The following is a 26,286-nucleotide window of genomic DNA, read 5'->3' on the forward strand; positions in this document are numbered from 1 at the left end:
GAGTTTGTTTGTGTTTTTGTTGTACCATAATAAAATCATAAACGCATGCATACGAATTGTACATACTTATGTAGTACCGCCCATCACTTTGCCATTAAAATATTTTAGAAGACGTCGATGTAGCGAAATAGTATAAAACGTAGGCATGTTTGCATGGCTACAATTATATAATCAATTATCATTTGTTTTCATTCTAAATCCGACATTCTGATTTGCAGATTCTCTTCATACTATTACAAGTTCCTAGAATGGCGCAAATACCTGACGTTATCATGACGTCACAATAGAGACTTTTACGTTGCGTTTTGATTTAGAAAATATATAATCCATTTGAAAATCAATGGAATGGATGTTTAAACGTATTTAATCTTATCAGGTAGTCTGAAAAAATAATTAGAAGCATTGATGTCACGAGTTATAAAATAAATTTTGTTCGCAAACTTTTGTGAGACGCGAATTCTTCCATACACCGAACGAGAACACTATATATATCCCTCCTGGATCTCTTGTCACAACTTTATATGAGCGAAAGTAAAAGATAAGGATATTGTCAAACCTCGTGTTCACCACAATATTTCATATTATTTCCGCATGAGTCGATTTAAATTTTAAGAGACTAGACTCAGGTTTGACATGGGTACATCTGCATGGTGCGTGTTGTCAGCAGATAACTTTTCCAGAACGTTTGGTCACTTCAGCTCAGTCGTTGTACCTATTTATACCTTTAACTTTTATTTTATTGAAGTCTTACTTCCAAGATGGCACCCACAGTCGTATGAAATAGTATAATACCACATAAAAGATTTATAAGTCGCTTATTAATCCTTGTACTACATATAGATAACATTGTCTACTTAGATTTGGGGGACACATACATGCACATATTTGGCTGTTGGTACCTGTACAACACGTACGAAACAGGATACCTGTATAAAAAATCAGGGAATTTCCTCAAAGATATCACCTCCATTTTAGATTCGCCTGAAGTTGAGAAATAATCAGGTTTCATTCACAACTTGTGCAATTTTTAAAACTTTGAATAGATTTTTGTTGGGTTTCAATGCTTGTAATTATTGAATCTGGTTAAAATCAGCTCTACTGTAATATCTATGGATATTTGCTAGGAAAGCATTGTTGTAATGGTTGATAGTTATGATAATTCCGTGACTTCATCAAAAATAAAAAATTAATTACACATGTTAAATACGTCAATTATTGCTTTTATACACGTTATGTGACAATATCTCAAAATGAAACTACACATGTACATTGTATATTTATATATAGTTAAAATATGATAATGATGTATATAAACAATGAATATGTATCATATATGCATCAAATAATTACATTTACAAACACAATAATATTGCATTTTTATCTTGCCGTTATCAGTTGCCTTGTAATGCGTAACGAGTTTAGAATACTATTCACATGGACGTGTCGTAGCTTGTCAGAGAGTATACATTTCATATCTACAGACACCAATATATGGCACTCGGGTGCCACAGTGAAAATAAAGTTGAAAAAAGACATAAAACTCTAAATATTTACAATCGTCCTAATTCACTAGAAAATGTCACTTTGGCAAGCACTGGTGTGAAGTAAATTTCTCCGATAACGATTCAAAAATAAAAATCTTTTCGTATTTTCTGATTCGTCAGACGAGATAAATATTAATACTGTTTTTACTGATCTATAATGATCGATAATTGTGGCGCCTGGCGCCGATTTGTCCTATAAATAAGTAGGCGCCTCTGGCAGTCACGCTTGATACTGTAGGACCGAGTTAGACAATCCATGATGAGCATTGTTCATCCGGAGCGCTGTCAAACTTTTATTGTACCAGTCGTCCTCGTGAGATTCCTGAAATAAACCAAGGTATCAAAATCAGTTGTTACCATTGTTACCTTTTTCTTGACACCATTAGCTGTTCGCTAATTGTGGCACGTTTTGGTTATTTACATTTAAAATTTGTGGTTGCGCAGCGTCGTAAAACTAGAATAAGATTTTGAACGATGCATTGATTGCGCCAATGACTGTTGAAATTAGATTTTAAATAATTAAGGGTAGATGACTCTACTACATCATTTGGTAGTGGGTTCCAATTATCAATTACCCTTCTGACAAAAGTCTGTTCTGTAAGTTGTGTATTAATATGTTTTATTCTTGATGTTAGTAGATATTTGAATTTATACATGTATCTCCGATACTAATGAACATTTTCATTGGCTTGGAAATGTATGTTATCCTCTCATAACACAACAATCTGAATGTAATCTCGTCATAAATCGTTTCCTGGTTTATTTAGAGCACACTTAGAATTTGTTTGTGTTATATCTCCGTTAAGTTTATCCTAGCAGTCGAAGTGACCAATCTGTCATTAACAAGGAACTATAATATAGAGAAAAAAGTCCAAGAGAAATCGATTATAAAAATAATTTTCTAGCATACTCACACGATTTAATAATGGATTTTCTAAGGATGATTATGAAAATGAGAACATACTGTTCCGTTCAATAGAGGATGGATAGAGTAAAATAAAACAAACAGGAAACAAACAAATAAGAAAAAACCACACACACAGAGGAAAAGTGAAAAAAAAGATGATTTGTTGACTTTCACGGAACCTTATCAATAAAATGCAACCTACCAAGTTATAATCTGATGTCATCTGAAACTGTTGAACCTGTCGGGGCATTGACGCCATATTGCCTGTGGGCACACTACTCATGCCTCCGAACTGGGCGACTGGTGGATACGTTGTGTTCATCTGAGGGTATCGTGCCATGGTGTTCATGTTAGTGGGTGTAGGGTAGGCGGCGTAAGGCCGGGAGCTGCTCGGGTAGATGTTTCTCATCATACCGTTACACGCTGGGTTAATGACTGGGGACAATGACTTGGCCAATTGCTTCTCTTGCTTCCTGTACTTTGCTCTACGGTTCTGGAACCACACCTGTACAAAAATGTCAAAGATCAGGTTTATTGCCATAGTTATACATAAACGCCGATTAAATCAATGCCAAACAAAATGAACTAGGTAGGTATGTTACAATTCGTGAAAATATACTGATCAACTTGATTACCCCATTATATTTTTATTGGGATACGCCTCTTTCTTCTTGACCTCGTCGATTTTGTGTTAGCATAACTTCAAAAAGGAAAAATGTTCCTTGCTTGTCCAACGGCAAAACAACTTTAATATTTATTAAGTTATGTTACTTGCGCCAACTTGGTTTACTTGAATTTATTTCCTAGTCTGATTATATAGATAAAATAAAACAGATCATGTTGACTAGTTCTATGCAGTAAATGCGTGCAAATAAAAAAAAATACCATATTGATGACAAATTTGATCATAATGCTGACCTAGATATTAACCTTTTCCTGTAATTTTAAAGTTTTACAAATATCCTAATACAATAAGATATTTCTTTATCTTGATTTAACTCCTGTCAATACACAATGTATTATGCGTGTTCTGGTGTGTTGTTCATACCTAAATAATATATAGTATGTACTCTGTATACACTATGTAAAACAAACACTGTATACTCCTTGCGTTGTTTTACTATATCTATCACGTCTGTATAAAATGGGTGGGATCACTACCGAGACCATGTAATGAAGTATTAATTCTGTCTGCATCCATAGCACAAAAGGTATTCCGCATGGGGCTAAACATTATAGTCATACTAATGACGTTGCCTTCTTCAGCCCTGTGTCAGACTGAAATAAATTCAAGAGCATTGCAATTGGTTTTCGAGGAAGAATTACTAAATATTCCCCGTGCTGTGTTTTCAGACGAAGACTGTTTTATTAAAGATGTCAACGTGTATTTTTAAATTGATAAAACTACATAAAAAGATCGTGCAATGTGTTTTGTTGCGTGTTTTCACTGACATTACAACTGGTTCATTTAAACTGCAGTCACATAACGCACATTCTTTTAAAAAGAAATCTGGACAAAGCGACTTCGTGCGGTACGGAAGCAGAGAACTAGCGACATGATAGAAGGATCTTTGCATACTTAATTGAAATCAAATAGACAGTGATGATACGTGTTATAAAAACATTCCATAGCGTTTAATGAAGCAGAAGGGTGCTTCTTGAAGCGCGTAGAACTGCCTACAACAATCGACATTCGCCAACTCTGAGTATGCTTTCGAGGAAATAGCGTACCCGAGTGAGTCCGCATCACGCCAAGACGATGAATTGATTTCAATTACCAGGCCGTCTCCGCGAACGCCAGATTCATCAGTGGTGAACTGTAGTAATTGTGATTATAAAACCCGTACTTTCTCTGCCAATACAACAACGATACCAAATATCTTGCATGCAAGGCTAGAAAGTGACTATTTAGAGGTTTTCCCGACAAGGGAGCTCCCATCAGTTCGAGAACACGCACGATAGACCGCCAGCCCATGCAAGGTGGGACTCTAAACAGACACAACTCTCTCAGCCTTTTCCCAACTAACGGATGTTCGGTAATTCGATTACCGTGGTAATAAATTCCCGTTCTGCCCACTAAGGTAGGCCTGTATTGGAGCAATTAGTCCGCTTTGTCGTGTTTTCCTCCATTACTGTCTGCTTGTATAAAGGACACCTGCTGATAAATCGATTAAAACTCTCATCGCTACCCTCTCCTCCTCTAAGTTCCCCGAGTATTACATATCAAGGAGCCGAACCGCTATTTATCACCCATATTTTCCGTTACGAAATGTCCATCGGTATTCCAAAGCTTTCGCGAGTTTTCTAAAATAAAGCCATCGTCACTTCTAGATAAACGTTCGCGAATTAATACACTCACAACACAATCTAAATTCGAAGAGTTACCGAAATCCATGTTAATTGTAATTAATGTATAATAATTCTGAGCGAAAATGATCCTTACAAACCTATCTCAATTTCATATTTTTACATTCCATGTACTTGCATTTCTCAATAGAGTCGTCAATTTACGAAAAAATAAAATGCAACTAAGCAAATAATACTTTGCTATACCCTACACTCATTTCTAACAAATGTATTTCAGAAAAAAATATTGAATTTATAACATGAACCTATCATAATAAAATCAAGATTCGAGATGCATGTCCATGAGCGGTGTATATTAGTACATAACAGTTTTATTACAATAACAATATTATTAAAGATGTCCCACCGCTAACGAACGGTTTTTATTTCTCTGTCAGAAACAGAAGCAGGCGAATTTGCATTTTTCTTCAGTTACAACGAATTACGTACTGTACACTATTACCACCAGTGAAAAGTTTGAATTTACTATCTTAATTCAAGATAAAAGTATTAAAAAATAATTAATTGCGTCCCGAAAAAAAATCATGGCACTGTATACCAACGCTCTTTTGCGGTCACTAAATTTCTTTTCAAAGGGTTTTCGCGGAGATCAAGTTTCACGGATTAAGAATTGAATGGAAATACCTTTGAATTTAATTGAACAAGTATTTAGAAGATACCAATTTGCAGAGATAAACTTTCTCGAACTAACCTTGATCGCGAAATTTGCGAAAATAATTCGCACACGTCATTAAGTTGGTTTTCAGTATACATGAATGATAAAATAAGTTCCAAGGAGAGAGAACATATGTAAAGGACGATGACAAAGTCGATACATGTCTTACTAGCAACTTTCACTCTCCCATGAGTAATAGCTGCTAGTAAAATATCCGTCAATTTAAACAAAATAACGTTTACCCTAAACACAGACAAGGACACGGTTGGTGAACACAAGGGCGTATCGAATTGTTTGAAACTAAGATGTAGTGTGCGTATATGTACCTTAGAATTTGACAGATATCATTTCGATAATGTTTCAAAGAATAAAATTCGGATCAAATTTAACATGAAGGGTGTAGTGGTGATTTTTATTTCCAGCGAACATAAGAAGAAATGTTTATTAAAAATTAGTAATACCTAGTATAAATGAATACAATGTTGAATGTACAAATGTTATCAAAATTTTGTACTTGATATTGTTACTGACGTCATTAGTATTGTTATTAATGACGTCATCTTTGTTTATTATGCGACATTAAAAATAAACACCTGTCCGTCTGAAGACGCCAAACAAGGCTGAACGATCAAGTGGAAAGACGTCCGTTTTGTTTTTATCAATTTATTTATACCTTAATACCCGTAATATTTAATTGTTCTCTATACTAGTGAAACACGTGTTTGCGCTGTTCAGTTGGATACGCGTGTGTAACCCGGTGCCTCGTGTCGAACACGTGGCTAGCGCGTGTCGTCAATTCGTCCCTCGCATACCTACAATAAGGACATTATCACCTAACAACTTCTCTCAATGTTGGCCGAGTGGATGTCACCACATACCGCAAAGTGACGGAAATGGCATTCAAAGCCTGCCAGTTAACTGGGATTGTATCCAGCGCGTCAACATCATTGCCATACAGACAGGCTTTTATCACCATTTTCTAACTACTAGTACCTGCATATTCTGGTCAATTATTTAATGCATTGGAAACGCAAGCGTTTTCTTATATCATTGAAAACATATCTTTGCGATGTAAGCAGAAAAGATTACAATTTGTCAAAACATATATTAAGAATTAAAACAAAAGTAAAGTTGACTAGATAGATGACGACACCATCCTAGCACATTATTTTTTCTTAGTAAATTTTGGTCCAATTCTCGCTAAAAATTGCGGGTCGCAAATTCACCCAGCAATTTTACGTGGACAGGATGATTTACATTGGAAAAACAATGCTTTCTATTAATCATACATGTACTTAAGTGGTTCAAATTAAACTTTCTAGTATCTATTTGGCACAATATACATAATTATCACAGACAATTGTACGCGCTAGTAGTTCAATATTTTGATATAAATATTCTTTAATATTACGACATAATCAGTAAGGTACTATAATGACACACAGCAGGAAGCAATTGACTAGGCATATGTGCCGTGCTTAATGTTAAAAAAAGTGTTCTCATTAAACAGAATACAATGCAATACTGAATACAATGATATAAGGTTAGTTAGATATGTATATGATTATATAAAATCTATGATCTGTTTGCTGGGAAGAGTAACCAAGATATCGCCGCGACATACAGAAAACAACAAAAACAAAAACAAGCACAAACACACACACACAAAAAAAGCAACCGTTTGCTTTCACAACTCTGAAGTGGCCATATTATCCCTGTGATGTTCTATGAATCTGACGATACCCTAACATACAGGAATAGTGGCATATACAAAACATGAATTGTAGCATCTAAATAAGTAATATACATGTTATATCCCGTAACTATATATGTTTCACAATGGAAAAATCACACGATCATTCACACAACAGTTGGCTATCATTTATGTTACACACTGCGACGCAACTGATTGGTCATTTAAAACATTGTGTTACACACTACGACGCAACTGATTGGTCATTTAAAACATTGTGTTACACACTACGACGCAACTGATTGGTCATTTAAAACATTGTGTTACACACTACGACGCAACTGATTGGTCATTTAAAACATTGTGTTACACACTACGACGCAACTGATTGGTCATTTAAAACATTGTGTTACACACTACGACGCAACTGATTGGTCATTTAAAACATTGTGTTTTACGACGCAACTGATTGGTCATTTAAACATTGTGTTACACACTACGACGCAACTGATTGGTCATTTAAAACATTGTGTTACACACTACGACGCAACTGATTGGTCATTTAAAACATTGTGTTACACATACGACGCAACTGATTGGTCATTTAAAACATTGTGTTACACACTACGACGCAACTGATTGGTATTTAAACATGTGTTACAATAACGCAACTGATTGGTTTAAAACTGTGTTACACATACGACGCAACTGATTGGTCTTTAACATTGTGTTACAATACGACCAATGATTGGTCATTAACACTCTTGATTCCGACCTTAACTTCGTACTTTTTTAAAATTGCATTTTTAACAGTAGTTGCTTAAGATATATGATGCGAACTAACTCGACTTTGATAAACATGATAAACAGTACCTGTTGGAACCCTGTTTATATAACACAGTTGTTATCTACCTCCAAATCTGTACTGTATATTTATTATTCCATTCGTACATGTATATACAGTACTTATATGAAGATATTCCTATGACCCATTTCACTTTGACAAGTTCTAATTTCCTGTTACATGTTTATATCAACATTGTTTACAGAAACGCCACAAATACATCATGTATAACGAAGTTAATTGAAAATCATACATAAAACATGTGTACTCAAGAAACATGATACCTGTCCTTGCACATTTTTAAGGCCGTTTGGTGTTCACCTGAACGAATATGTACTGCAAAGTATATGTCTTATAAGGAATATTATTGGATATATTTGACAGAATGTTTTCTACCAATACTTAAGTTTCAACATCAATGTCATTTCACCTTTCTTCTGATTTTCAAATATTTTCCATGTTTGTTTGACACATTTTTTTCTTTATTTTTCGAAATTTCATTTTTAAGTTTCTTTCGTTTGAAACCTAGACTAATAAAGAGAGGCTTTACAGTGACCCTGTGGTTGGTACATCGCACGGCGAATGATCGACACAGAACCAGTCACAAGGATCATGGATGTTAATTTTTCTACATCAATGTTTGAAATGACTTGAGCGGCTTAGGGCTTGAACGTAACCTCCTAACGATTTCGGTGCCAGCTTGAATTGCTTTTCGCCCGAATTCTCCCAAACTGAACACCGCCGAGACCAAATCGCGTCTTATAATGCTGAAACTCAAAACTGCCTAAAGATACAAATTTGCAAGCGTTATGAGCCGTGAGACTAGAGACAAATCAAGAGCATTTGCCGATTCTGCCATCCTGGCTGTTTGGTACACAGAATGTCTCTAGCTTGTTCTAGTAGGCTCTCCCAAGAGACTAGCGGCGCTTCTCGAGATTGACACTGCCGTTAATGGACTATCCTCTCACTCTGGTCGCAGGCTGCATTAACAACGCATAAAAATTCATCAAAGGAAATACCGGGTTCAGAATCGCTTCTCGCCTGAATCATTTACGAAATTCAATTTCAAATCTCCCCCTAAGCTACTCCGTACGATAATGTTTTTATATAGCGGCATGGCAACTTCGTTATATCAAAAATGGCTGCAAACACGTTTAAACATTTCGCAATTGGGCCAGGCGTCGGGAAGCGTTGGTAAATTAATGTTAGGGTGAATGGTTAGGGTCGTATCTATAGAAATTGCTTTAGTTTCATTGCCATCTCCAAATGAGAACAAATGCGATTTACTATAGATACTAAATACTGCTAATGCCTTACAGACCGGAAGCCGACTTTTTTTTTTAGTTTGAATTTGTAGGTTCCGGTAAACCGTTCTCTAGTAATACATTGTTTGCTACACGTTTTTCTATAAATTTCGAACGAGCAAAGATAACATTGAACTCAATTATGGTTTGATTCTTTTTACGTTTTCTCCAATAGTTAAGTGTGATTTCATATGTCTGGGTTATGGAACTATATTTGTAAAATTGAGAATACAGATTCTTCGTGTTAAAGGCCATGTATTAAGACTTCTACACAATTTCATTTATATCATTATTTGTGACTTATATTACACTATATTACTCTTCTGGAGGGGTAATCAATGCGTAATTTTAAACAATGAATAATATACTAATTAATACCTAAATATAAAAAATACAAAAAAAAAAAAAAAAAAAACATCTCATACATGTAATCCATTACAATATATGAAATGAATACTCATTTAAGATTTTATATTATGTTAAGGAATAAATGCGCTATATGCAGTTATTAGCATATTGATTATATTTTAAATATGTTTTAATGAATAGCATGGGTAAAAAGAAAAATAAATAAAGGAATAAAAGAATAATAGTATAATATGGTTTGCAGTCTAGTGTTTTTGTTATGGAAACCATGTGTCTATAGAAACGGCTTAATTAAGGAAAGTTGTCAATCTATACGTGGATTCTACTTTATTTTGTCTATGCATTATTTTCTCTTTTAATCTGTTTGTAGTTTAAGTTTCAACATATTTTTATTGTCAAAATTTAACAAAGAGAATTAGGCACAAGTTTTCACAACTTATAGTTACAAATAATTATTTACATAAATATGCATGTACAATATAATATGATATTATAAATATTTCCATACATTAACGTACAAACATGGATACGGAGACAGAATAGATAATGTATTACCAATTCATAATAAAGACAAAGAAAGACAAAGAGGAGGAGAGGGGCATGTTAGTATCTTCAATAACTTCAATGCATTTTTATATTTTAATATTACTCTTGCATGGAAAAGGCGGATAATTGAGATATGAGACACACTGTCTTAATTTCGGTTATTTATATGTAACGACCTTCTCCAAATACGGATTCTTTTCCTACGAGCATAAACAATTCCCTTAAACGAGTATGTAAAGGCGCTATTTCATGTGTTTGTTATTATTTATCTTAATTTTTTTTTCTACTAACTGAACTTGTTTTGTGGATCATCTGTATTAACGAAACATAACAGTTATGAAGACCTGATAATACTAGGCTTCCAATGGAAAAATCTAATGTATTGTGTTAATGTCAGTTGACAGTAAGAAATTCTATAATGCACTTTGATTTATAATGCAATCAAAATATTCAACGACAATATAAAATAAGAATTAATCGATCGCCGGCTAGATGTAAACAACTTATCATATCACCGGATTTTTTTTTTAATTGGTCAAACGAGTACGACATCTCTGCACTATATCAAAACAAATGTTTGAGGCAAAGTAGACAGAACCTATATCAGGAGTATAGGTATATCTTTAGCAAGTGAATTCGGAATGATTGTGAGATACATCTAAAAATAAAAAAATGTATGTCAGATAATATTTATATTTTTGAAATTATCGTTATATGTATATAAACAATGCATAATGTTGCTCATCTAAATGATGGTCAGACTTTACATTCCTTTAGCCCAAGCATTTATGGTCCCGAAGGCAGGGTGATATGAAGGTTTATTTACACAAAGGTGTGATATTCCCTGAGGTTTGCCTGTGGGAAATATTATTTCTGATAATAATAAGCCTTCATAACTCCTGACATTGGCCATAAATTGTTTATTACACCAACCCTGATCAGCGATTCATTTTTTTAATATTGCTGATGAGAAATGTTACCGCTTTGGTGTCACGTAAACGTATATAATATTTTTTTAAGTAATGAACATTTATATTCCTGAAGAGCCATCAAGAAACGGCAAAAGTACTAGAGGAATGTCGATGAGTTTTATTTCTATAATACTTTATTATATATATCAAAGTTGATATATACTGTGAAGTCTATATTGCTTTCGAAAACCAATATCTTCAAATGTTATTAACAATTTTTTGTTCGCAAATACCGAAACAAAACACAAAATTGACAGAGACGCTCGCATACATCGATTCTAATATAGCAGGTTGACCTTTTTAGCGAGAACATTTTTCGTTTAGATACTCCTAGAAATGGTTCATTAAATACGTAAAATTCCATTAAATAGTTTTCATTTTTATCTAGTTTTATAATTAAGAATTTGCAAAGATAAACAATTGTATACCTATCTATATTTGTTCGCTGCCAATTATGTGAATAATATGAAGGGAGATGACTGCGTGTGAAAAAGGAATGGGCGGTCAACATGAAACACATACATACACCAGATGGAAAGACAATGTTTTACTGTAAACACACATTCTTTCGCGGCTACTAAATTTTGCGCATTCCATTCAAAAATATTTTCGCGGGGATTTATTTTTGCGAATTTGAATTTAAATGGAAATACATTTGCATTTAATTGTGAAAGAATTGTGGAAGATTTCAATTCGCAGAAGTAAAGTTTCGCGAATTGATTTAGACTGCGAAATTCGCGAAAATAAATCGCACGCGAAAGAAAGTATTTCCTGACATTGTGATCTGTTTCAATTAATCACATGCATTGTTATAAACACGGAATATAATAATATATTTAGTTAAGATAAGGATTATATATAATGTCGTAGTCTTGTTGCTCCTACGACTAACAAGCATATAGCGCTCTCGTGAATTTAATGTACCAAAAACAGCGAACAAACGTTTCTTAGAATTTAAACAGAAATTAGAGGCTACAACCGTATTACTTGTTGTTTGACATTTTATAGTATATGATTATACAATGTACATTATTTTAGTTTATTCCGAAAGGAAGGGAGTGTTATTTCATGTAAAAAAATATTTCATTCAACCATCATGTGTTCAACTTGCGGTTTAATAACAGATTCGTCAATCCCTATTTATGATATCACATGAAGTCATGTTTTAATTGTATCATGTATATTTTCTTCAATTGAGTTTTCTTTCTGCATAGTCTGTTGCTGATAATTATTTTGTTAAGTATCGATTAAAACGAAAATTCTACCAGAACGACAGTAAGTAAAACATACCATTAAATACGCGTTGCAACACCATAAAAGGGGAAACTAAATTAAGATAACAAATTTGACAGATAAAATGAAATATGTAATCTTGCTGTTTCCAAAATATCGTGCATGCGCCCGATCACCAACGAGCTTTAGAAACGGACATTTAGCACTGAAAATACTCTTATATTTATTGAATGGTAACAAGCATAAATTATTTCGATGGAAATTGTATAAAAAAATATTGTCATGTAAAATAATATACAAAAATTAAACAAAATCAGTTCAGTAAAAGGAGACTGATGTATTTTGGGTGGAATTAGGGAAGCAATCAATTCCTATACAATAGATTTAGAAAAATAAAGTACATTGTTAATACATCGTATAAGATATGCCAACAACATTATTAAGTTATAGGTTATTCAATTTATATAGTATTCTACAAAAGTGAGAAAAACGTAAACGTGTAATGTTAACATCTTCGTTATTTTATTTCTCTTCTTCATAAATGAATTCTGGATTATCCATGCAGGTAAGGCCCCAACCGCTGAAACTTCTCCTTGCTTTTCATATTGTAAACCGTTTAGATACCTTACATATTTTACAGTAAAGTTGAATATAGTTCATGGTGAATATTTCAATCGGTTACAGTCCCTGTTAGTTCTTATATAATTCACGAGTTAACACATTTTTAATATCCCATTTGAGAACAAACCAAGACAGTGTGAATGACATTGATAGAATCAGAATGATTGAGTATGTCCTGATAGAAAGATTAGAATGTAAATTGTAATAATGTAAAATTAAACCATTACCAAAATGAAAATAACAATTATACCAGTTACTCTATTAGAAAAATATTAAAAGAAAAATTTATGATTTTCACAACATTTAATATCGAGTTGTTTTTGAGATAAATTAAAAGCATAATGTTTCAAAAGTTTTTATCTATATCCATGCTATCTTAAGATATTTTCATCCACATGGTATGATCTTGACTGTGCTTTGTAGATGACGAGTCTATTCTGAGCACAAAAATAATGGCATCCCGTTGCACTTATATTAAAATAAAATAAAAAAGAGAGTTTAGATTCTATATTTATAGGAATATATTTAGAGCCTGAAGGTAGACATGCCAAACACTTCGACTATTAACCATGCTTACAAATTCGGAAAAACCATCACAACATCATTTACAAGGTGTAAAATTATTTTTCAGGGTATAATACGCGATAGCTAAATTGCTAGTACGTGTCCCTGGGAGTTTTACAATGAAAAATGGGAACGGCTTGTCAAACGTTAGACCTACATGTACGCATGAAAAACAGGGGAGTCTTTAAAGAAATGACAGCCTCTTGCATACAATTGCTTCTCTACTGAATTTCTTCAGATTTCAGGAGCAAAGTAGTATATATGTTTATATATTATTTTATCTTTTTTTTTTTTTTTTTATTTCATAAATTTATTTCGTTTTATTTATTCATTATTGTTTATTTTTTATTATCCATTTGATATGGTTCATACTACAGATTAATGGTATCTTTAACATGATATTTTTGGAATTTGCTATTTCGTAAGTTAGAAATATGGTTGGTAAATGATAAGTATAATGATGAAACTATTCAACTGAGTAAATCCTTATAATGTCACGGTTTCCATAGCAATGTGTTCCAAAGCAATTATATCTTTACGTTTTAATAAAGAAACTTTGGTGGTTTGTTACTTTTGATTTGAAAAATTTAAATAAAAATACCTATGATTAATTGCTTATGGATAAAAATTGTTCCGTATACTTTAATTCAAAATATCCTTAATTAATAAACTTAATTATTAACTTTAATTACTAATATGACGTCACCATATCTCGTAATTCACTGAAGATAATGGGGAAGGAGTTTTATTCTAAAGAAATACTCAAAATTTATTTGTTAAATTATGGATATTTTTCATCAAATGATGTGTACATGGTGATATTTTCAACCTCGTCGTGAATGATACATGTGCTATTTTTGTAGTAAAGACACTATAATGAACCGGTGCTGAAGAAGAACTCTATCACTGCAAAATGACTTATATTATGAACATGTATATCGTTTTCATTTTTTTTTAAATGCGTTACACTAGCTCGTAATTAATAAAGTTACATTTTGCAGTTTCATTTCTATGTCACTGTTTATCAACTCTTGGTAGATGGTGACATCCTTATATTCCGAAGACCGTTAGTCTGAACGCCTGTTAGTTTGAAAATTAGTTACATTTCAAAGCTGTTTGTAGAATTCCCCCGATATCTACGGACAACAAAACGTCATTAATTAATGAATAATTGCTGTTTTAAACAACAAAAACTTGTGGAAGTTGTGTTTACCAGATAGATGCTTCTTTTGCATATCATTTTCTCTTTCCTTCATTTGATTATCTGTCTTTCAAATATTGAAACTGGATCACAAAATAAATATTTCTAGGAAAATGCTAAACAGCATTTCCGTCTACATAGATTAGCATTAATATTAGATACGTGTGCGTGATTCAAGATTACCCTAAAGGTTTTAGCCTTGTTTAAACTGGTGGTATATACCACTTCGAAGGTGTACAACAACATAACAAAATTGATAAAAAAATGTGTATGCATTAGTACAAACATTAGGAACTACAGTTGAATCGTAGATAGTTGAGTAGTTGCAATATTGTAACTCAAAAGACTTTTAGACAGAAAATGGTATCGTCTTTAGAAGGTATAGTAGGACGGTTACGTATATTCGTTCTAATTTGTTGAGTTGCTTGTAAATTTTGGCAAAAATATGCAAAATAATGTACACTTCAGTTAAGTAAGTCCACAGGGTTCGGTAAATATTTCTGTCACCAAGTAGCCATACCAGTATGTTTAAATTTACAAAATTACAAAATGTACAAGGAGCGCTAGTTTGGCCAGATTCGACTTTACAAAAGCATAAACATCGAGTCCTTTTTGACCTCGTCATGCAAATGGCGGCTGTATGTTACATCAGACAAATATGGCATATATTAAGAGATAACTTAGATATGTCAAGTACACCTAGGAAGTGATATACATGTTTAGGTATACCAAATTCTCACTAGTTTAAATAGGGTCTAAAACACGTAAAAGCTCTTTTTCGCAGATTTACATTCGTCATACAATTCCTTTAGACTACTCGGCCTTCGGAAGTAGCACTTTCGGAAGTCAGTCACCCTTAGTACATCTGTTTTTATCATTGTGGTTAGAAAAGCAACAAAACAATAGTCGTATCAATTGTTTGATGATTAAGAATCGGAATGCGGATACATGGATAAGAAACGATAATTATATTTCAGAACAGATTAACCTGCTTTTGCAATACTTCCCCAAAGAAAACAAAGATGGTTCCATTTGAAGTTATTTCAAAAAAAACTTTCCTTCAATATTTCCTCCGGAGCATCTTAATTTTACACAAATAAGCTTTGAAGGACAAGAGAAAACCTAAATTACTTAAAAAGGAAGAAACATGTTTGATCCGAGACATTCACCCCAGAGATACCCAATACATCTGTCAACATTCCAAGCTATTTCGGGGTTTTTACTCTTAACGATGAGCTTAGCTTTCCTTTACAGTGTTCACGTTATTCATAACCACCGAATGTAACCGGAGGGCACAAATTTCTTGTTTCAGTCGCGTTGAAAACAGCGTGGTATCATGCTTTTATCTCTGTCCTATCACCGACCTCCTACTCGGATTTCTGCTAGTGCCATTATAGTGTTTAATATGGTTTAACTAGATAATGCATAGATAAAAAGCTGCCTTGTCACATCCATTATATCAAAGCATATGACTTTTAGTTAAGAGCAAATCCCAGACTGTAACTAATGTCAGGATTTACCTTTATCGACATGTATCGACAAATATGTATCAGAAATAAAGAAAATCTGTAAAATATATTCTAGAAAATTTTTCAATTTTTCAATTTTAATTTTTGACCATTTCATGTTAAAAAATAAGCAATTAAAAAAATCTTTGTCAATTCATCCATTTTCCTTAGTTTCATACTTAGACCAAATAATACTTCTGTGTTAGCTCACATCTATTTTACATATGTCATAATTACCCAAAAAATAATTTCTGTGAAAGCTGACATCCCTTTTTACATTTTCTTATTTAGACCAAATAATAATTTTTGTCTAAGCTCGAATTCAAGATAATCATTTCTGTGTAAGCTCATATCCATTTTAACTATGATTTTACTTAGTGTTTCTGTAAAAGCCCCTTATCCATTATATTACTTACATTAAATATAATTTTCTGTTTAAGCCTTAATCCATTTTAACTAATGTGTTTTTAGATCAAAGTATCTGTAGGTCCTTGTCCATCTTGACTAGACCAATCAATGTTTGTTTTGTGTAAGCACTCATTTATTTTAATTTTCATCCTTGCTCAAATATTAATACATGTATCTGCGTAAGCTCTCCTTCATTTAGCGCTCTCTTACTTAAATTAGACACCAATTTCTGAGTAGGCCTTTATCAATTTTTTCTTTTTTTTCTTACACATATCAAATAATATGTTTTGTGTAAACTCTCATTTACTTTAATTATTTTCTTATTAGAATCAAAATTATTTTCTGTGAAGGCCATTATCCATTTCAACAAGCTTTTCTTAGAATATTATTTCATGTGCAAGCCGCAATGCAATGTATGTATTAACCTTTTTTACTTAGAATGAATAATAATTTCTGCGTAAGCCTTCGTCAATTTTATCTAACGTCTTACTTAAAAATCCAATTTTAGTTTATGAGCATCACATCCATTTACTTAGCTTTCTACTTCAATAAGATAACGATAATTATCATGCATCATGACGTAACACAATTTAACATATTAAGCGGTCATCATCATTACCATTACTTTATACAACTGGGTAATTTAATTTTAGTAAAAAGAAAACCAAATTATTAAAAGATTTGACTTTATTTTTATGTTTTTCATTTTTCAACAATGACCATTACTTGAAAACGAAAAAAAATCTTAAAACACAATACACTCAAAGCTTTCTGTGTCTTTAGGATTTTTTGAAAATTATAAGACCAGTGAAAATGGCAATTTTACTGCTGCGAACGCAGTTTTTTTAAAGTTTTTATTTATTTTTAATTGGGCACGTAAATAATCACATCACTAAGAAAACAACTTCATCGTTTTCTTGAAATTTTGAAATGACATGAGTGCACTTGCTACCGTACTGCACTCAGAAACATTTTTATTTCAAGAAAGAATACCTTCATTTTCATTCAAAGTATAAAAATTATCGGTAAAATATTTTGATAACTAGTGTTTGTGTCAAACAGTGATGTGATTGTAACCAGTTCTACCTATGTACTTTGCCAATTATAATCTAACTAATCTGAATATCAATTGCAGCACTGCTTCGTTTATATATCGTTCGATTGTGAAATAAGTTTTGTCAAAAGTTTTAGCAAGTTATCATGTGAACGATTTTTTTCAAAACATCTCTTTTGTCTGTTGTATAGTTTTGATGAAAGAAATTTTAAAAAAATGGCGTCCATTTTGATAACTTGTTTCCTGTGCTTTGAGTAAAGCCAGAATTTAACTTATTTTACCTTACAATCAGAGGCACAGCGCATTATACAATGTAGCTCTATCTATTTGATTTCTATTGGTAATATTTAAAAGGTTAATTATCATCAGAATTGCATTGCAATGGAAATAACTTGATTTCGGCAGTAGCGTTGTACCCGTTAGTGTAATTTGGGTACTTTGAATTTGCCCATTTTAGAAAGAGGTTACTATTTTGATATGCAAAATGTCTTCAAAAAAAACACCTTTAATTAACAACACATCAAAACCAATCGACCCGGTCTGACGCGAGTCAGATTTTGTAGCATATGTAACTTAAAAGAAATTGAATTGGAGACGAGTTCCATTATTTATTCAACTTTACTGATGATCAATTAGTATCTAATAAAAAGAAATTTATATCTAGATACTATCATGAAAGACCAAATAATTTTTAAGTTGATACTCTTTTCAATTATGTAGACGACAATGAAATTATTTCACTTACAAAATTATAATTATTATACAAGACAGACTTAATTCAGTTAATTAATATAACCAGTTTATCATGTGTAAATTATAGTAGATGTGTAATATGTACTGCACTAGTTCATTATTGAAACTGTTTAAATGTATATGTCCTTTTTTTATATTTTCTACTACTGTTTGTTTGTTTACGAGAATAAAATTATTGTCATTGTCTATTGGTAGGCACAGTACCTTCTGGACAATCATACAGATGGAGGTGGTCCACAAAGACAAACTGAAGGGACTAAAATATGAACACATTTATTCTAAATTTGTGTTCTTGCTTTAGACCCTTCACTTTGTACATACTGGACAATAATGGTGAAAGTAGAAAAAATTAAAACATTAAGTAAATGCATGTAAAATCAATAATGAAATGTGAGAGAACTCATGTAAAACCCGTATAATGTTGGAAAACACATGTGGATTCCAAGTAAAGGATATGTAAAGCCGACTATAAATTGAAAATTGAAATTGATAACTGCTACATAACATACATAGATCTAACACGTTGAAAGCGAAACATATATTGCAACTGAAGGTAAATGTTAATAGGTTTTATAGTTGCTAAGGCATGGTTACTAATATTACATTTTGTTTTACAATTTAGAGACCATAAGTTGGAAGTCTGATACGTTTTTGAGACTCAGTGGATATTGTGCATCTTTCTGGCTAGGGAAGAACAAAACAAACATTTCAAAGAAGTTTTCGAGTACTTCGGGAACTGGTGGGTGGTCATTAGCGGCGCAAAATCACGCTTTTAACACAAACCTTTAAGTTCAATGAAGCACGAATGTAACGGTAGTACTGACTGGGTGCTGCTAAGGGTAGGACTCCCCATCAAACATCCATCTGTCTAGCTGGAATCTTTCTGAGGATTCCTCACATTTTCCGATAATATGTCGACAGACTTGAGTTCACGGGAGATCGGGGATGCAGTCAAATCAATGTATACGTTAATTGGGACATTTGTTAGATTAACAAGGTCTTTAATTGGTGGGGATACGTCACGCCATCAGATGGACCCAACAGTCCGATCGTTCGAACAATTACCATTATATTCTCATATGTGGAAACAACTTTCTATAGATGGAAACGCAACTACATATATGTTTGAGACGTTGCCTGTATTTTTTTTTAAATATCGTAGTGAAGTATTCATGAGTTACAAAGTTTATTATTATTGATAAATTGAAAAAATATCTATTTTAAAGTACTCTAATGCTTATAAATATTGTGATAAAATTTATTTCTTTTATTATTATATTTTAAGCAGTTTATTGATAGACTGTATTCATCGTCTATTAATAATTCATTTATTGAATGTATCTTTTGATTGAAATTATATGATCTATATGCATGGTCTACGAAATATATCTCTTTTAATCTGATGCGTTGTATTTTAATGTAATAGAGTTTTAGACGTTAATATCATAGTAATATATATGGAGTTTTCATCAAGCGGCAAATATAGAAAAACTACATTTGAGTTTCTGTGAGAGATTATAGCTTTTTTAAGTTGACTCAATTTAAGATATTAGGTGATTATATCGTACGTTATTGTCTTTGCATAATTAATTTAGCATATCAGAAAAGGCCGCTAGACAAAACACAACATCAGAGAAAAAATAATTGTGATAAAACAATTAGGGATGAGAGCTAATGTAGATGCTATACAACTTAGAATATTGGATGAATATGGTAGAATATTGGATAGATATGGTAGCATACTGGGCAATGGAATATTGTATGAATATTGTAGAATATCGGGTATTGCATAAGAAGAATATTGGAAAGATATAGTAGAATGTTGGATAAAAATAGTAGAATATTGGATAGATATGGTTGGATATTGGTAAAATATGGTAGAATATTTGATAAATATTAGATAAATATGGTAGAATACAGTATAAATATGGTAGAATACTGTATAAATATGGTAGAATATTGTATAAATGTGGTAGAATATTGTATACACATGGTAGAATATTGTATAAATGTGGTAGAATATTGTATAAATGTGGTAGAATATTGTATAAATATGGTAGAATATTGTATAAATGTGGTAGAATACTGTATAAATATGGTAGAATACTGTATAAATATGGTAGAATATTGTATAAATGTGGTAGAATATTGTATAAATGTGGTAGAATGTGGTAGAATATTGTATAAATGTGGTAGAATATTGTATTAATGTGGTAGAATATTGTATAAATGTGGTAGAATATTGGTGTGAGAATATGGTGAGAATATTTTGGTGTGATAATAGAAAATAAACAAAGGTTGTTTTATCGTAAATAAAGAATATATGTTTATTTTCAATTATGTGAATTTATGTATGAACGTTATATAACATACCTCGTTAGGACTATATACTTTAGTAGTGTATTTGATGTATTGTTTATAATCAGTTTACACCACGGGTAAATAATCTGGTTTAGTGTAATAAAGAACTGAATGGAACTTATTTTTCTAAATAATAAATAACACATACAAATAATCAAACATGTCACATACCTGAATCCGAGCCTCGTTTAATTTGGTTATACGTGCAAGTTCTTCTCGGCAGTAAATATCGGGATAATGTGATTTGGAGAATGCAGCTTCTAGTTCTTGTAGTTGTTCTTGTGTAAATGTTGTCCTGTGTCTTCGGCGCGCGGGGGTGGGGCAGGATGACGGGTTGTGGCCCGTCCCCACGGCACCAATGGCTGAGCCCGATCCGGGCTCATGTTTTATCTTTTTAAATGCTCCCTCCTGACCTGTGATAAAAAAAAAGTTACGTACATGTATAAACAATGTATATTGTAAAACATGTGAATAAGTAAAAATACGCATCACGAAAAACGATACATTTTAAATCAACTGTGATAAGTATAGGTCAATACAAAAAATATAATCAAATAGATAAATAATAATAAATCATAATTTAGTATTAGTTCATTTTTTTCAAGCTTACCAAAACTGTCAATATCAAAATCTAAAAGTCCTTCGTCACCCGTATTCATTTCAATATCCATAGCCGTCAACCAGAAGTAAATTTCGTCATGAGAAATTCCTTTCGCTGTTGAATATCATGCGTTAGTTACAATTTTACATTGTTATGTTACTTTTATATTATATTTTCTAAATGCACCACACACAAGCGATTCTCTAAAAGCTATATTTACTATTTCCATACATAAAAGTATGCGTAGTACTTGTATTGTGTTCTTACATAAAATAACAGATTGAGCGGGGTTGTCGGTGGACACCATCTAAATTATTTACGTTGACCACTGGTCATTGCGGCTGAGGTGTGAAGGTGATAACAGATGGCGAGAAAGATTGTGTCCACTTACACCTTCGGCCGTGGTCAAACGAAACTGCTGTTTTGTCACCTAAGATAAAGTCAGGTGGTCGATCTGTATGTGTGACCTTTCACCTGAAAGTGACCATGTTACAACAGCGATGTGGCAATTCGATTCATGACAAAAAAAAGTTGGACGGTCACTTTTGACGTTTGATCCTAGCCCAGATGACTGAAATTGTGACAGACACTTTTTACCGGGTACAAAACACTCGAACCATATGTTTTATGTCAAAAGTCACGGTTATTTGGATAAACAAAATTCCGTAGAAATCCACAAATTACCAAATTACCATGAAAAAGACTATAGGTCAAGCCTGTTGTCCAATACAATATTTTTAATATATAATATACCTTCTTGTATGAATAAATGTAATACTTTTGTTATTGATAATAAAATATTTTGAAATGAAATGAAACTATCGCTGTGTATACATGTGTACGCTACTACGCTATTTTTTTTCATATGAGCAGAGACATAGATAATTTAATTGTACTATTTATCTATCTGATCGGAGCTAAAAGAAGTACCTAACTTTCAGATTTTTCCTTGACATCTGTAATTATTTCCCAAGTAGAAAATTAAATAAAGGATTTTTAAAGTTAAAAAGCTTCTAATGTGAGTGTTTCTAGTTATAAAGTTTAAAGAATATATACGTGTTTGATGTTATTTTTTTTACACAGCATACTGATGATGATATTTATATATCAAAAACAGAATCAGACGAATTAGTATTTTTCTAAAATAACAAAAGTTATGTAATTAACAATTTTACCGTCATTGCAAATTTTCTTCTTGTTTTACATTAAAATAAATAAAGGATCTAAAGTAATTAATGCATTCCGAAAAAAATCCATGGCAGTATGCCCTATATGAAATAAGGTAAGGATTGCACAGACAATAAAATAAAAAAAAGTTTTTATATTATTTTGGTATTAATTAGACATACATAAATGTACATGATCAAATTATTGTCCAAACGATTAGTATTGTTTATGCTTTGTCAGCGGTGGAGCATTTCAATAATTATATATGTGTATGTGTGGTAAAATTGTCGCAGAACAGTGTAAATGACAATTCGCTGTTTTCAAACGGTATAAAACAGATGAATAAAGCTTTATTCTGTACTTTTCTTATAGTTTGCCATTAATAAACAACTTGAAATATGAAACAGTAAAATGTAAATCATTTTAATAATGAGTTATGTGGACAAAAGCCCGAGTAACTCTCGGCGAACTCAACATGCCAAAAACTTTATCAAATGTATACGTAAAATGATAAACATACTGTAGTTGAAAAGGGTATCTAAATAATTTCTACAATCAAAATCATTTCATTTCATGTAAATTTTATTTCTTTAATTGTTAATATTTGTACTGTAATTTTTGCAAAATCAGTTCTCTGTATTTCTGAAAGCATTCGAAAACCGAGTGGTTTTACTGGTTTTATTTCCATCAAAACAATTTAATATAATCGTTTGTCTTATAGATTCATATTATCTATAGTTATCCCATTGATATAGTACGTAAGTAAAAAAAATAACGTATATATCTTATAAAATTTTACTAAAATTTACAAGCGTATAGAGTCATACAAGTAGGGCGCGTTATCAAATATTTAAACTAAAATGCCGAAGTTTGTTATGACCAAATAATTCAAATTTTCAAATAAAAAATTAGAGGGAACGGCATTAAATAATATATCTCTTATGAAAGAATGATAATTGTCTATATACATTTTTAACAAAATAGAAATATTAAAATTATTAACAACTATTAAATGATGAAGTGCTTATATCAAAATCATCATTTTTTTTTAAATTATGCCGACTATCATTTCGATTCAGAGAAAGTCAAAAAGTTAGATTGTTTATATTTTTTCTGTTATAACTTATAGGTAAGCATGACATATGTTCTAGACATTATAACTTTTTGTTTCAACATACTCTATCACAAATGTTTTCAAAACTATGATTTGATGATTTTCCCCAAGTTTTGCCAATTATATATTAATCCTTTTCTAACGGAAAAAGCTAAAATTTCTTTGCAACGAAAATCCTTTGCATTACGCGCAAATAAAAAATGTATGGAAACATATGTATATTTCAAATATTTAAATATCTATTTATTTATGTGATTGCACATTTGGTAATTTCAAGCTAAATGCATTCTTGATAAAGCAAAGCTATATATTGTACGACAAAAAATAGAATATTTTGTGGAAAATTCAAACTTACCGAAACAGCAAAATAAAATATAAGAAGTATAAAAGTTACACCGAGTAGATAATCCACACTATGCGAAGTAAAACTAAATGGTGTTCCGGACTTTTATTCCGTCCTGGTAAATCCGGCTGACGGAACTATAAACTGCTTCACTTGTATAAACTTAAGACGGACACCTAAAGCGAAAATCTCCTTAATTTGACGATATTAAAGAAATGGGACGTTCCTAGGATCGTGTCTTAATCATGTTGGGTAGTTTTATTGTGAAAAACTCTAGTCGTTGAAAGCATTCAGGAGCCGTAAATTTGGTTAGGAGAAAACAAAATTATGGCTTTAGTACAAATTACCTGTGCTGGTCGGAGGCGGTTAACGCCAACAAATTGCTGACAATTGTATCAACTCTTGCATTATTTCATATTCAGTCGGTGTCCGCCGTAATGAAGTCTTGTAGTACTCATTTACTTAGAGCTATTGTAAACAAAATCACATTACTCCGTCAATAAGTAATAAAATTTGTTGTCTGTTCATTGTCAGTGCTTTACCTGATCATCCCGTCATTAATCCATAATTTTTATTTCAATGCTCACCCCCTTCTTCTATTAACCGCCATGCTGGAAAATTGGGTTAATTACTAAAATGAATTATTGTGTGAATAAATTTAATTTGCCGTGGGGTTTTGTCTAATGAGATAGTATAAGAATATACGTACCGTTGTCGACTAGACTCCTCGCTGTCGAGGCAGCGTCCAGGTTGTACAGGGCGGTGAAATCGTCTACTTTTCTCTTGTCGTTACGTTCATCACCCAAAGACACCCGTGTTTCATCTGCCATTTTGATGGGTCGGAAATTTGTGTAAAAAGTGTCGTTTCTAAGAGATGATGTTTGAAAATTAAGTGACTAATATGATTTTCTTTCTCTATATTTATACCGATTCCGAGGGCCGATTCGTTCCTTGGTTTTCTTAACCAATCACGTTTGTTTTTATTGAAAATATTATGCATTGGTATCACATTATCGGGTCGCGTGCCATACCGTTCTCTGATTGGTCGCCGATGATCAGGAGCGACCGCCATATTCATGAAGGCGTGACGAGGCTCGGCGCGCTACCATTTTTGTCCTCTGTATGTAGTTTGGCCTTCGTTCTATCTGATACCGAGCCTCGGTCGATTAGAATACAATTGATTTTGGTATTGACGAGTTCTCGTCTGAATGTAGGATAATTACCGACACAAACAGGTCAGATGCAGACTTTGTCAATGATGGAACAAAAACCCAATACCGGGGCATATCCGAGATAGACTATGTACATCATCTACCAACTACAAATAGATAACTTCAGAAATAATGCACTCATTGTGGGAATTTAATGTACATATACATCGAGCTTAAAACATATATACCAGTAAATAGATGTTGTACTTTTAAATTCAACGTATTGTTTCTGTGTGCTTTCAGACTAAAAACAAATATCGGCACCGCCTCCTTTACCAAAAGTCTACAGAGTAGTGCGTGGAAAATTATTTGTAATAAAGCGAATTAATGTGATACAACACAAATTTCTTAAAAAAAAAAGAAACTTCGGCACACAATTATATTCGTATTTAATTTTAAATATCTCGCGTTTACATGTAATAGTATGTTTAATAGATACAACTCAGGGCCATAGAACAAAATTATCAAAATTAATGAACTACATCACTAAAAACAAATAACAACAATTTCACACTCAGAAAATGTCAGATTTACTGTAGTATCAAACTAACTGGTGACGTAAGTACATGTTGTATATATGTAGGTATACATTATGATCACAATAGAGTCGGATATAGACATGAACAGAGCCCGGATGAGTCGATACAAATCTTTTGGTATTTTGTTGAAACCTAGCTGAAATATTCTAGTAAAATATCCCATGTACCAATGAGTTTTTATTAAATATCGATCACAACCAAGTTACATAAGTCAAACAAAGTAAAGTGACTTAGTAATTAGGATTACAGAATGTATTATTATGTGATTGAAATAATTCTGAGAAAGGCATATTCCTTTTAATGCCATATTCTTCCAGTGGTTTCATATCAATGCAAATCACAACCGTCTGTTTGGGAAAAAAATGTTGAAAATCACTAAAAAATCAAACATATTTTTATTAAATATTTCAA

General features: G+C 32.3%; 1 protein-coding gene across 1 annotated transcript; it reads right to left on the minus strand.

Annotated features, from left to right (window-relative positions):
- Positions 1-106: 106 nt before the first annotated feature.
- LOC138317587 (homeobox protein unc-42-like) lies at positions 107-24,979 on the minus strand. Its single transcript, XM_069259363.1, has 4 exons — positions 24,835-24,979; positions 21,072-21,313; positions 2,654-2,956; positions 107-1,866 (listed from the first exon to the last, which is right to left on the minus strand). The coding sequence occupies exons 1-4, from the start codon at positions 24,953-24,955 to the stop codon at positions 1,765-1,767; spliced, it is 768 nt and encodes a 255-aa protein (XP_069115464.1). The 5' UTR covers positions 24,956-24,979; the 3' UTR covers positions 107-1,764.
- Positions 24,980-26,286: the final 1,307 nt, after the last annotated feature.

This window comes from Argopecten irradians, chromosome 3, assembly GCF_041381155.1.
Source record: "Argopecten irradians isolate NY chromosome 3, Ai_NY, whole genome shotgun sequence".
Taxonomy (NCBI): domain Eukaryota; kingdom Metazoa; phylum Mollusca; class Bivalvia; order Pectinida; family Pectinidae; genus Argopecten; species Argopecten irradians.